This window comes from Pseudopodoces humilis, chromosome 1 (assembly GCF_049639895.1).
Source record: "Pseudopodoces humilis isolate 2021_Gansu_Grassland_sample_001 chromosome 1, ASM4963989v1, whole genome shotgun sequence".
Lineage (NCBI taxonomy): Eukaryota > Metazoa > Chordata > Aves > Passeriformes > Paridae > Pseudopodoces > Pseudopodoces humilis.
Window position 1 is genome coordinate 97,032,496 of NC_142200.1, and position 13,240 is coordinate 97,045,735.

General features: G+C 40.5%; 1 protein-coding gene across 2 annotated transcripts in view; it reads left to right on the top strand.

Annotated features, from left to right (window-relative positions):
• Window positions 1-1,211: 1,211 nt before the first annotated feature.
• PDE1C (phosphodiesterase 1C) overlaps window positions 1,212-13,240 on the top strand; it is a 198,448-nt gene continuing 186,419 nt past the window's right edge. Inside the window, exon 1 of one of the 2 annotated variants that reach the window (XM_088060783.1) lies at window positions 1,212-1,346. In XM_088060783.1, coding sequence (XP_087916909.1) covers window positions 1,326-1,346 — 21 coding nt within the window. In that variant the 5' untranslated portion in view covers window positions 1,212-1,325. The remainder of the gene's footprint in view (window positions 1,347-13,240) is intronic. The other variant, XM_014258682.2, reaches the window with a different exon arrangement.

Genomic DNA, 13,240 nt, shown 5'->3' on the forward strand with positions numbered 1-13,240 from the left:
GGTTTATACCTTAAACATGATCACATTTGCTGATATTTTGTAAACCTTTAGGTGTGCATTGAGCAAGCTTTTAGTAAACTGTATCCTGGATATTATTTTGTTGGTAATCTTGAAATCTAGTGTTTCCAGGTGGTTTCCATCCAGACCAATGCAAAACTTGATGCATTTATGTGGAATTTATGTTTATTCTTTGGAACATAAAAATTTGAACATTTCAATAGCACATTTATAGTTTTAACATGTATTACAAGAAGAAGAAAGAGTTGCACAGGTTTATGTGTACACGAATCATTAGGATGATGATAGCGTTTTCTTAGATGCTGATAGCGTTTTCTTAGATGCCTACTCATAAAACTTTGGCTTGCAGCTGACCTTCTTGTGAAAACTTTGCCAGCCTTGACTCTAAATTTGTCTATTTTTAGGATTTGCCTGCCTTTTTCAGTGGATTGTTTGCACATGCTCTGAGTCAACATTTCTAAGCACTACTAGGTAAAAAACTACAGAGATGGGTTTACAAACCATGTGATAAACAATAAGGAGAGGGAAGAGTTTGGAAGTCTGTTTTGTGTGTGTGTGCATGTATGACCATTTTGTTGAGCTTATCAACATTACTGCTAAATTACATGTGTTTTCCCATGTCCTTCTTTACTGATAATCTCTAGTTCTGTGCTCTCAGTTGGGTTTCTAGACACCTGCTGTTTACATAAGTAGCAGGTGATTGATGGTGTAATGTATTTGGGTTGATTCATTATATCTTGAATTATTAAAACACACTGCTTCTGTTTGAAGAGCTGAAATCTGAGCACAATTTGCTGCAAGTCAGAAATCCCCATGAGTAAGAGGAGCCACAGAAACTGGTTGCAGCATAGCAGGGAATACAGGGAGCATCAAAGGGTAGATAACAACAAAATCTAACCCTTTATTGTTTTTTTGTGTGCTACCTCCTACACAGAGACTTGACAGCTACAGCTGGCTTATTGATTTGGTAGTCTCACACTAATTGACTGCTGGCTTTGATAGGGGAGCCTCTAACCAGTTGAACTCTGAGCAGGCACGTAGGTAATTTGCCAATGAGAGTGTTTGGAGGAGGAGAAAATTCTTGGGTGCACGCCTCTCAGATCTGGCTCCCTGTAAGAAGATGTGAGGCTTGGTGTGTGTGCTGTCACAGGCAGATACTCAAGAGCAGCTAAGAGTGAGCTCAAGTGCTCTGCTTTCACGAGGGAGAGAAAGGCAGCTGCTGAAAGTACAAGCTGGCAGGATCATGACAGACCCAAGTGGCAGAAAGGAAGCATTTAAAAAATGCCGGAGTGCTACATTCAGTATTGATGGCTATAACTTTACAATTGGTGAGCCTGATTTATCTTCTTCCATTTAGTTTCTTCTCTTTCTTTCTTAGTAGTTCCAGTAAATACAGGTAAAAGACAGCTGTTGTCAACTGCTGTTTGTCAATATATGCCTCTAAAATGTACAGATGCCCTGAAATTTTTGCCATTGGTTTTGCAATGTCTTCTGTATTTTCTTTTGCCCAAGAAACTTGCCTTTGATATGCATCCGCTCTAGATCCTTTTGCTGGGTTTTGGCACAGGTTCACTAAGATGTTTGCAGTACTTTTGTTTTGGAACCTTACCTCAGGAAAGCCTGGGCTCCAGGATTGCAGGTTTCCAGCTAGATAGCTGCATTTCCTTCCTATTGAGCCCAGAATGTCATCCTTGTGAACCTTGGCTTTCTTTGCAATATTTTATTGTTTACTTAGCCAGTGTTTTCAATTTCTCTAATCTTTTGTCATTTCTCACTTTGCACAAAGATATATATGTAACAGTTCTCAAACACAAGAAGTAAAATTACTGAGGCAATGAGAAATATTGAGGAAATACTAGGAATTTTAGGATGGATTGCTGTAGTTTTTTGGAGAGTGCTGTTTCATGTTTATGTTTGCTGTCTTAGGGAAAAGTGAAGCCTCTCAAAGTGAAAGGGCTGTTTACAATAGACTTGGTATACAAAATCTGAGGGTTCTCTGAGCAGACTGCTTTGCTACAAATGCTTATCTTACTAGGGTATGTATATATATGTATCCCTACACACACCCACATAGGTCTTAGAAGCAAAGCAGTATATGGAAGTATATGGAAAACTTATTTGTGATAATCAATAGAAATTCCTGTTGAATACCTTTAAGAAGACAGAGATCCCACTTCCTTGCCATTGTGAAGTCAGGAAAGATTTTCCTGGGTGATACTGACATAACTGGTCCAGAATTTCATCTAACAGTGATGGATACAAGCTTTTATTGGTGTGGAAGGAGATACCTGTTTAGTCCTCTGGTTCATGGAGAATTTGTTTTGCAATCATTAACATCATGCAAACATTAAGCTTGTTGAAAAAAAAAATGGAGAGATATGTTTCATTAAAATATTTTTACATAGTTAGGATATCTTAAGTATCTGTTAATGTTCACATAGCACTTTAAAGGTGAAACTGCCAGGCCAATGCTACTTTTGAAATTTCTTTCTCTAATGGGAAGGCCCTCCACAGGTTGTTGCAATGTGCTCACTTTTGCACCCCCTATTTTAACCTCTTCCACTCTCAGCATCATTATTAGTAGTAGGGTTTTTATCAGTTTGTGTCAGTCTGGTGGATAAACATTTTCTTTTATTTTCTTTTATTTTTTTTTTTGTTTGTTTTAAATTCAGGAGCACACCAACAGGAGTGCTGGGTTTGTTGCTCTGCTGTCTTTATTGCTAGTCATGCTCACAATACAACCAGACTAATTTTAAGATCAAATGACTCAGGATTTAGCACTGAAGGTTGCCTTGGGTAATCAAAAATCTTACTGTATTTTGTATCTATCTGTGCCCCAAAAATTGTTAGTGTGGTATGTTTGGAAAAGGGATCTTGGGGCAGGCAGATGTGGTACATTTTGAAAGGTTGAAGCACGCAGGCAGAGTCCCCTTTTTCATCTTTTGTTTGCTTTCTCATGTCTTGCCTCGCTACTTAGCTTTCATCTTAAAGCTGAGGTAGTGTGGGCAGAGACTTCCCTTTTGGGTTCTTTTGTGTGGCATTTTGCTTAAGGCAGAGGTTGCTTCGGGGGGAGGAGGAAGGAGTTCTGGGCACACAGAAAAACTGCATTTCTGCAATCAAAATCTCTTTCAGAATGAACTTTGCAAACCTCTATTGGCAGTGCAATGTTGAGCTGGTCCCTCACCATGCCGCCCTGCAAGAGACTGTTTCTCTCCACCCACAACACACCAGTGGCTCAGAGGACAGCAGCACCAACACTGGTGGGGTACAGTGGCTGGCAGAGGAAAGTGGCAGGCAGTGGAGCTGACCCCACATGTGCTGGCAATTCCCATATGCCACTAGAACTGCTCTGTAAGCTCCTGCCTTCCCAGGAAGGTTTACTCCTGTGCTGTCCCCTTTGTCTTCCAAAACATGTGGTTGCTGGCAAATGCTGCCATCTTGGTCAGATGCCATTTTTGCTTTGTCTCCCTACGTGTAGTTGCCTGTGATGGATGCCATCTTGAAAGGGGTATTTCACCATTTTGGATTTCTCTTTGTTCTCAGGCGGTTAATGAGATTTATCAATTTTGTATCTAGTGATTATTTACTGGTTTTTTTCACCTTATTTTCAGCTTATTAGTAAACTGTTATTTTTTCACTTATATCTACTCAGATTTTGTTTCTCCTTATTGGTGGAAAGGGATTAATTAAAACAATGGAGGAAAACTCATGATAGAGTGATCCCCTTTAAACTCTTGGTCTTAAAGCAAGACTCGGGTGTTTTTCTGCTTCTTTGGACAATTGTTGCATTGCAGCTCCTGTGCTACTTTCCTTGTTGTGTGTCTGTAGTTGATGCACACAGTGTATTGATTCTATGATCTGTGTATTATATAACATTTATTTTTATATCTGGGCAAGTGTACATTGTATTGAATTACATAGCCATAAAAAACTTTGTAAACATGCTATGTAGTACTATCAGCACTGTTGGTAGACAGACCTAAATGATTCATGTATTTGTTAATCATTATACTGAGGAAAGTAAATCTATCCAAGAAACCCCACAGCAACATTAGTATGTGAGGGATGGGCCTAAATGTCTTTTTTCCATCAGATGATAATACTGGCTTTTGTGTCCTGATGATTTTAAAGAAGTTCTTGGGAAATGTTGAGCTGCTGCATCTGCTATTGTAGTATTAGCTGAGAGAGAAGGCTGATACCCTTGAGGAATGGAGAAATATTAGTTTGAGAGAAAGTAACTTCCCTGTGGGTGCAAAATGAATCATAGTAGTTGTCACACAATTTTTGCAAATTGTTGTCCAACTCTGTTCCAGACAGAGCGGGAACAACACACTGGGAATTTGAGTATTTCCATGATGAAATATCTGTACTATTAGAAAGGAAGCATGGCAGTAATTGTGACTTGTATCTTCCCTATCATCACCTCCAATTGTATGGTAGAGAGTAGTGGAGAAGGACGTTTGGTTATTCCATTGCTTCTCTTGGTGTACTTGGCAGTGTACAGTCAGGTCTCAGTGATCTTAAATGTCTTTTCCAACCTAAATGACACTGTGAAGAGAAAGTATTTTGCATGGGTTCACATTTATACAAACTTCTAAGAAATCATGACCTTCACAGTGTTTTGAAAACTGAATACTGACCATGAGACTTAATGACAATTTTAATGAAAATTAATGGAAGACCTGGGCCTAACATTGAACATGAAAGTATAAGGGCAAAGAAGAAGCCTGGTGCAAGAAGAGCTGCTTGCTGAAGGTTTGTAGTTAGGTACCCTTGTGTCTCTGGAAGAGCAAACTAGAGCAGCTTCTCAACAGTTCTAATTTTCACCTTAGCTGCTTACCACACTGGTGTTGGGACATGAGAGCTGTGGGAACTGCACACTTCCCAAAGACTCTACAGATCCCTGCGGAAGAGAGGGATGTGCTGTACCAGAACACAAATTTGTGATAATACTATGTGGCTTTCTTCTCTATGAAGAAACAAGGTAGTTGCAAATCCTTTTCCTCTAGATACAGCTGTTTTGACAGAGACACTGAGGAGGATTGAGGTGCGCTGGCCCAGTGAGGATTTTGAATGTTCTGCTTTTATGGACTTCTTGCACTGGTAGTTGGTGGAAAGATTGGAGCCACAGTGTGAGCCATTTAGTGGGATTATTCAAGAGCTGGAATCATGCAACTTAGTTTGCTCTAGAAAGCTCAATCTGTCTCATATGAAGCCTTCAAGATCTTTATTTGACATGGTTTATGTCAGCAAATTTCAGAGTACATGAAGTTTTATATACACAAGATATTTGTGTATATAGAACTCTTGTTTTATTTGAGCTCTTGTTTGACTTTAGTGAAGTTTTCCTCCACTGAAACATAACAGAGAGGAAGTTAAGGCCTTTTTTTTTCCCCCTGTGGATCGCCTTATCACTGCTGTGCAAATGATAGACTATTAACTCAGAATGCTAGTTAGGTGTTACTTGCTTTTGTAGTTGACTGTCTAGAGGTTGGTCCACTGTCTTTAAACCTGGAAAAATGATAAACACAAATATTAACAAGAAGATATTTTCCTTCAGCATTTATTACATTCCTATGACTGAGAGCTTAACTTCAGTAAAACTTCAATTTTCTGCTTTTTATATCCAGAAGTGTCTGGCAGCACTGTTTGTCCTATTCAATGTATAAAATAACTTTTTTTAGAATGGATTTATAGAATGGAGTGGTGTGAGGAGTTCTGCTGTAACTTAGGTGCTGTTGGAGAGGAAGGATGTGGCACTGAAACACTTAGTCTAGCTCACAGCAGTTCTTTATAAATCTTGTAGGTAACTTTCTTCATGAAAATACTCTCTTACATATTTGCATATAAAAGCTTTCCCTCCAGTTACTATGGAAGCCCTGAGTTTTGTTTTGTGGTGATTTTTGATTCAAACACAAGGTGCAAATAGGGCAGAAGGTGGAGGCACCTGGCTGGAGATGAAGACCCTTATTCTCTTTGTGCTGGACCCTAGACCAAGAGCTGGTCCCCCTATCCATCTTCGGTGAAGGAAAGAAATGCAGTCAGGCCTCTTTACAGACAGCAGATGATGAGTACTACCTGCAAGGAGGGGCCTGAGGAATAATGTTGCCTCTGCTTTTTTTTTTTTTTTTTTTCCTCTCTAGTCTTTGGCCAATTATTCCTGCTCCCAGTGCCTCCTGAATTGATACAAAGGTATTGATTTAAAAATTTGGATTTTCTTGAATCCCTAAATTTCTAAAGAAATAAAGAGGCATGAAGTCTTCTGTGCATTTTGATCATAGCCAGGCCTGTTCCTGAGCAGGCAGGCTCTGACAGGGAGAACCTTCTCTCAAGACAATTCCTTCTCCCACGCTGAAAGCCAGAAGTCTGCCTCCTCCTCCTCCTCTTCCTCCTCCTGCTGAGGATCAAAGTCTAGGAGCTTTCAAACTAACTGTTTTTGGGAATTTGTGGTTTTGCTATGAATTTTCTGTTTTAAACCCTTGTGCTCTACTAATTGGTCTATTGTTTTGATGTAGTGCAAATACAAGCTCATTTTTCTTAGTTCTGTAGCTTTGCATGACTAAGAAAGCGAAAGGCTCCTGGACATATAATTCACTTATTTGTGTACTTGTGCAAATCAAATCAAGGGGTAGAATCCTGATCAGCAGTAAATCATTCACCACTCCACTGCAGTCAGGAGTCACTGCAATGATTTAAATGAGCAAAGGGTCTGTCCTGGTCTTTTCCAGTTAAAGCTGCTGTATGTTAGAGAAGGAACCACCGTACATACAAGGCAGGCAAATAATGCAGCTTTTCCATGGCTTGCTTGCAAGATTTCATTAAGGTTATGCTGATACAATTTTGCTCCCTATTTCTCCTTGCCAGGTGACAGAACTTGTATTTAAGAAACCTGCTGAAACTCAGTTCCAGATTTCTAATAGCTACAGGCTTGAAATTTTTAGGAATAAGAAATGAACCCTCATGATTATATCCAACAGCTTTGTGCTACGACTGCATGGAAAGTTAGAGTTGTGGTGCAGGGAAGGATGCAGTAATTACTGAATAGATGCACTTAATGAAGTCTCTACTGGCTTCCCAGCTGGTGAGTAGAGTGGTTCACTGGAACAACATGAAACTGTCACTTGGGTCACATCCTCCCTCTTGTTGTCATAGAAGCTGCAATCAGTCCCCTGAAAATTTTTCTTAGGTGCAAGTATTATCTCTTTCCATTAAATGGCAGTGCATGGTTTGTCTCTTGCTGCTGCTGCATTTCATGACTGTTGATTTAGTACCCTTTCCAATCACCTCACTCCTCATTCTCACTGTTGGGCGGAGTGAAGAAACTTGCCAAGTGTATTGGGAAAGGGGAGAGAGCCACTACTTTTCTGGGTGTTGGTAGTTTATGTGAAGTAATACTGGTAAATCTGGCAAGATACTTCCAGTGGCATTTTTCATGTCTAAAGTGCTTAATGGTTTAGCCATACTTGCTTCAATGTGGAGATTTAAAAGAAGGAGTTAAAAAAGAGTATTGATTTTAAAATACAGAGTGTATTTGTGTGAGTAAATGGTTTTGCATCACAATTGCAGACCACTTGCTAGAGAGGTGTCTCTGAGAAGAGCTGTCTGCTGATACTCACTGGCAGATTGCCAGTGACAGTGAACTGTGAAACACCACTTGGTTTCTATATAAACCAGAAGTTTCTATGCACACTTTAGCCATTGATCTGAAGTTCAGTTGCTTGAAACAATTATATCAGATGGTGTCATATCACCAGCCCACCTCTGTTAGAAGCTTTAGAAAGCACACAACCGGAAAAGAAAAAAGGTCATAGTCCTAACAGCTGCTCCAGCAGCTTAAGAAGTTGTGTAGTGTTATTGGATGGTATGGTTGACTTGCTGTGTTGAATATTAATGAGAGATTTATTTACCAGGATTATCTTTTGTAGTTTTTTTCACATGTTGTTCTTTGTGAGAAACCCTTCCTATTTGTTCCACCTGGCAGGTGAGCCAAAGCAGCATTGAGTTTTGCTAGATCAGATTTGATGTTATGAGTCAAAGGTGGCAAATACTGCCCTGTTTTTGACCTGCTCTCTGAAGCACAGGCAAAAATGTACAGAGTCTTTTCATATCCTGGTTTTAAGGTTATGCACTGCTCCAGGGCAGGATTTATTACTTGGACATTTGGACTCCTGAATGGAATCCTAAAAAAGGTCTTAAAGTCCATTATCTCTGACCTCATGCTGCTTAAAAAGTACATGAAGAGTGCATGCACTGGTGCCAGAATGTTTCTGTGGAAATCCTCAGCAACATCTGTGGAGTGACAGTGATTGAAGGGAGCTGGAAACTCGGTGCACTTCCATTACTGCAATATAGAAATATTTGCAATATTTCTAAAGCCACAGAGCTGTTCACATTCAACCTCCTGTTCCTGAGACAGTGCACAGAAGAGTGAGAAGGGAGAATTCTCTGATGATTAAAACTGAGTTGCTGAACAGTTAATGGGAGGAATTATGATGAAGCCTCTTCAAATAAGAGGTTGTAATGCTCCTTTTCTACTGCCCATGCAAACCTGCTGGTGTTGCTAGACAAAAAAGCACTAAACTTCAGGGCATTTTCAGTCAGAGCCACCACTGATGTACTTGAGCTGTGAATCCACTCTGCTGTGTGGCATGCGCAATAATCATCTATACAGGATTCCTTTTATTAAAGGAGCTAGCAGGTCTGCTTCTTCTTGTCTGTCAGCATCCAGATGAAGTGTTAATGTTATTGGCAAAGAAAGGAGTTTCTTACACCTCATTTTAAATATGCATCTGTGTATTTGTTTGACTTTATGGAAAAAGAAAGGTAAAGCAACTATGCAGCAATTGTACAAAAATTTAGGAGAATTACAAAAGACTGAGGGTAAGAGTCAGGGAAGACCTGAGATTTAAAAAGGATCCAAGTAGAGGAATTGTAAAGGCATCATTCACACTTAATTGCTTTCCATGTTTAACTCTTTTGTTCTATTGGCTTTTTGAATTTCATGGGGAAACATTAGAAGTGATATGTAGGAAAAAAGGAATGGAAAAAATTACATGTTCAGAAATAGATATAGGTGTCCTTCAAGGGAAACACAGAACAAGGTGTGGGCTTCCTGGCACATGCTTCCTCAAGTGTTATCTAGGTGTGCTCTGGGTCACCTCTGGGCTTGAATGATGCCTGAGGTCCCTTCCTGTCCAGGAAGGGAGGGAGAGCAGGCATCAGAGGAACTTCCTGAAAAGTCCCATTCACAGCCATAGGACTAAATCTGGATCCCCTGGGACGGCAGAATGAAGTAGAAGGGCAAAGGAAATGGTGTATAATTAGTTCCTATTGAAAACAATGGGATTATTGCCTTGTAAACACAAGTATTTTGTAAATAGAACTTCCAGAGACTGCATGTTTTGAAGTTCCTTTAAAGTGAGCTCTCCTAGGAGCTGTGAGACAGAGCCCACAGCATGCTACTGTTCTTCAGAGTAGGACCTGTTCATATGTAGGAAGATATCTGATGAAAACCTGAGTGGGCAAAGTGATGATCTCAGGGGTGCAGACAGATTAAAAATTAGAATGGGATGCTGGAAAAAAAGATGCAAATCATATGCAAATTATGCAAATATGAAAATAGTGAGTTCATCTCTTGAGAAAGAAAACTCAGAAATGCCTATTGCCCTTCCCAGTCATCTCTGTCTGATACAAACAACAGAAATCAGAGGCAGTGGATCTTTTTTTCTTTTTGGTTTTGGAATAGACCCAGTGAGAGAAAATAGATGTAGCCTGCTGCTAGAAATGTGGGTTTGACATATAGTTAACTATCTCAGCCATGTTTCCCAGTACCTGAAAGTCTTTTATGTGTGTTCTGAACTCACTTTTTTACAGGAAAAATAGCAAAAGTTATTAAGAGTAGTAGCTCAGCATTTATACAATCAGTTCATTGTAGCACAGAAATATATCGAACTAAAGGAAAAAAAAGTCAGTCAGGTTAGTCATGTTTCTTTTTTAGTAAATCAGCTAGCCTTAAATGCTTGTCTCTATGAACTGCCACAGAAATGAGTCCAGGCTGTTGAGTACTGCAGTCTTTGCGTAGGGGGAGGATGAAAGTTGATGTGTGTCTTTAAAAGTATGTCCTATTCATCTAATGTGTATAGAAGAGACAATATAGTGGATGATCACGAGAGCTGACAGTTTTTTTAGAGTCTCTGAAATCTCAAGGAGGTCTGTCTGCTCAGTGCATCTTGTAGCTGTGACAAAAGGTGAAAGCATAAAGAATCACATAATGATTAAGGGTGGAAAATACTTCTGGAGGCCATCCTGTTCAATCCCCTTGCTCAAGCATACCCACCTATACCAGAATTCCCTAACACCATGTCCAGATGGCTTTTTAGTATCCTCAAGAATGGAGGCTCCAAAAGCTTCTGAGCAACTTGTGCCAGTACTTGGACAACGTCACAGTAAGAAAAAAGAAGTGTTTCTTTATATTCAGAGGGAACCTCCTGTTCTTCAATGTGTGCATGTTGCCTTTGGTCCTGTCACTGGGCTCCACCTAAAAAGCCTGTCTCTGTCCTTTCTGCACCCTTGTCCTACAGGTGTATCTACAACACTTATGAGATCCCCCTAAGCTTTCTCTTCTCCAGGTTGAAGAGCCTCAGCTCTTTGACTTTGCTTAATCCATGAGGTGCTTTAATTATCTTTGTTGGCTTTGGGTGAACTCTCTCCAGTGTCTCCATCTCTCTCTTGCTCAAGGAAGTGTAGACCTAGATGTACTCCAAGTGTAACCTGATCAGTGCTGCATGGTAGGGAAGTAGCACCTCCATTGACCTGCTGACAACTCTTAATGAGGCCCAGGACACTGATAACTGCCTTTGCTGCTAAGACAAATTGCTAAGACAAGTTGCTTCAAGCCCAGTTAGCTGCCTTACCCATCAGTGAAGCCAGGTTTTGCACTTTGGGGTGACAATACCATGACATCTCTCCTTTATGAACCTCTTGGCCAGGGAAGAGAGAAATTGTGGCACCACACAGTGTACTAGTTCCTGTCATGGTATCCAAGCTGGAAAATGTATTTTCAGGCTGTACTCCTGTAGCTCCTCTCCAGCCTTGAAATGCCTCCTCCCATGGCATTGGATTATGCGTGGAAATGGCTGCTGGACTGAAGGTGTGCACATCTGTGCTATAACTGCTGTTGAGGGAATTAATCTAATGCTGCATGACCTCCTGTGCTCTGTTTTGTGGCACATAGTGGGCAGAATCAGGGCAGCTGAAAACAATCCAGGGCAATCAGGAGTAAAAGGCAAATGCAAAGTACTGTGGTTAGGTTTTTTATCCTCTGAATATTCCTGTCACTGCAAACATAGCCTAAGATACCTTTACTATGGATACAAAAGTTCTAGCTCTCTTAATTCTTCAGGAACAACTTGTTTACACCTGGCTGCACTAAGATCATAAAGAGGCATGCTGTTGTTGATAGTTATCAGACCCTTTCTGTCTTCATAGTAGAAGACATTTACAAAAGCTCCTAATGAAGTGGCAGCTGAGGCTCTGCTGTCAGGTATGAATACAAGCACTTAACTTATGTCTCTGTGATCCTTAAAAATAAGACTTTCCCTCACAAACCATCACCTTCTTTTGTATCTTAGTATGTTAGTACTGACATAAAGTAATAAACCCATCAGTCTTGTATTTCCAGGCAGCAGAAGTGTTTGTTTGGCTGAGTGAGGATGCGACTTTATCACTGTCAAGTATCTATTAATAAATGCTCTGGAGTTACTGCATTTTCCCCATGTTAGAGAATCATTTGATTGGATGTTGTATTAGAGCTGGCAGGTACTTCAGGTTAAGAAGGTTTGTTGTTTTGTGATGGTTACGGGATACTTTATTTTGAAAGCCAGTTCCTTTGATGAACAGGAAACCCCAAACCTCACACATATCAGAGGCTGAACTTCTGGTCTAGCATCCTTTTAGCTGTGCCCAGGTCAGAGAGTTTCTTTTTTTTTTTTTTTTTTGTTTTTCCCAGCCAGTCCACATCTCTCTGTAAGATGGCTCTTCCTTCCAACATGCCCACGTCATTACCCGGTTTAGTGTCATCAGCCAACTTGGTGTGTGTGCTTTCAGTCTTATCATGCAGATCATGTACATGTACTGCAGAACACTGTGGGGCCTGGTATTGATACCTCAACCACCGCCTTGGTGACAGGCTGCCAGCCCAAGTAAAAACCATTAATCCCCACCAGCTCAGTATGGCCTGTAAGCAAATTTCTTATCCATCTCATACACCAGCTATGTAGTCTGTATCTTGTCAGTTCTGCCAGGAGAAGGCTGTGGGATGGAAAACAGCACTGAACATTTTGCTGGTCCAGGTAAACAACACCCACTGCTTCCACCATGTACTGCCATTGGTGAAAAACATAATTTTGTTGTAGCAGGGGATCAGGTTAGGTTAGTCTGCTATGATTTCCCTTCAGCCAGCCTGTGCTGGGATTTTCCCAAAGACCTGCATCATTTGTTTTGTAATAGTTTCTAACAGGACTTGTTCTGTTACCTTCCCAGGAGCAAATTAGGACTAATGGACCTGTAGTTTCCTCTTTGAGGCCTTTCTTAAACAAGGGTATGTAATTTGCTATCTTCCAGGCTTCAGGGATATCCCCTGATCTCCATGATTTTTCAAATATTCTAGATGGTGGCCTGGCAAAAAGATTGGCCACTTTTCTTATGACCCTGACAGGCCCAAAGATTTATGTGTGTTGAGCCTGTTACAGCTCATCCCTGAAGGCAGGGTAACTGGGGATCTTATTAATAGACCCCTTGGGGCAGATTAGAGTGAAATGACACTGAATGACCATTGTTTATATCTACCTGTATCTATATCTATAACTATATTCATAGAGTTTATTTTATAAAAACTTGGTTGCAATGGAAAGGAAAGATTCCATTCCTTTGGTTATTATCTGTAGAAATATAGCAGTATAAAATCAGAAAAATATCACTTAAGAAAATGTATAAGGATGTCGGTGGGGGGTGGTTCATGGCAGTGGAGTGTATCTCATGATCATTTGTGCTGGGAGTTGTCACTGTTCCCCTCTGACTCTCGAAGTTTGGGGAATATTGCAAGAGGTGTAAATTCAGCTGGGGACCCCACAGGGATGGGGCTGAGGCTGGCTTCCTTCTATTTGGGATCGGGAGACTGGTTGCATGTGTTGTGGAGGATGTGTGCATGGCCTGGGAGATTGCT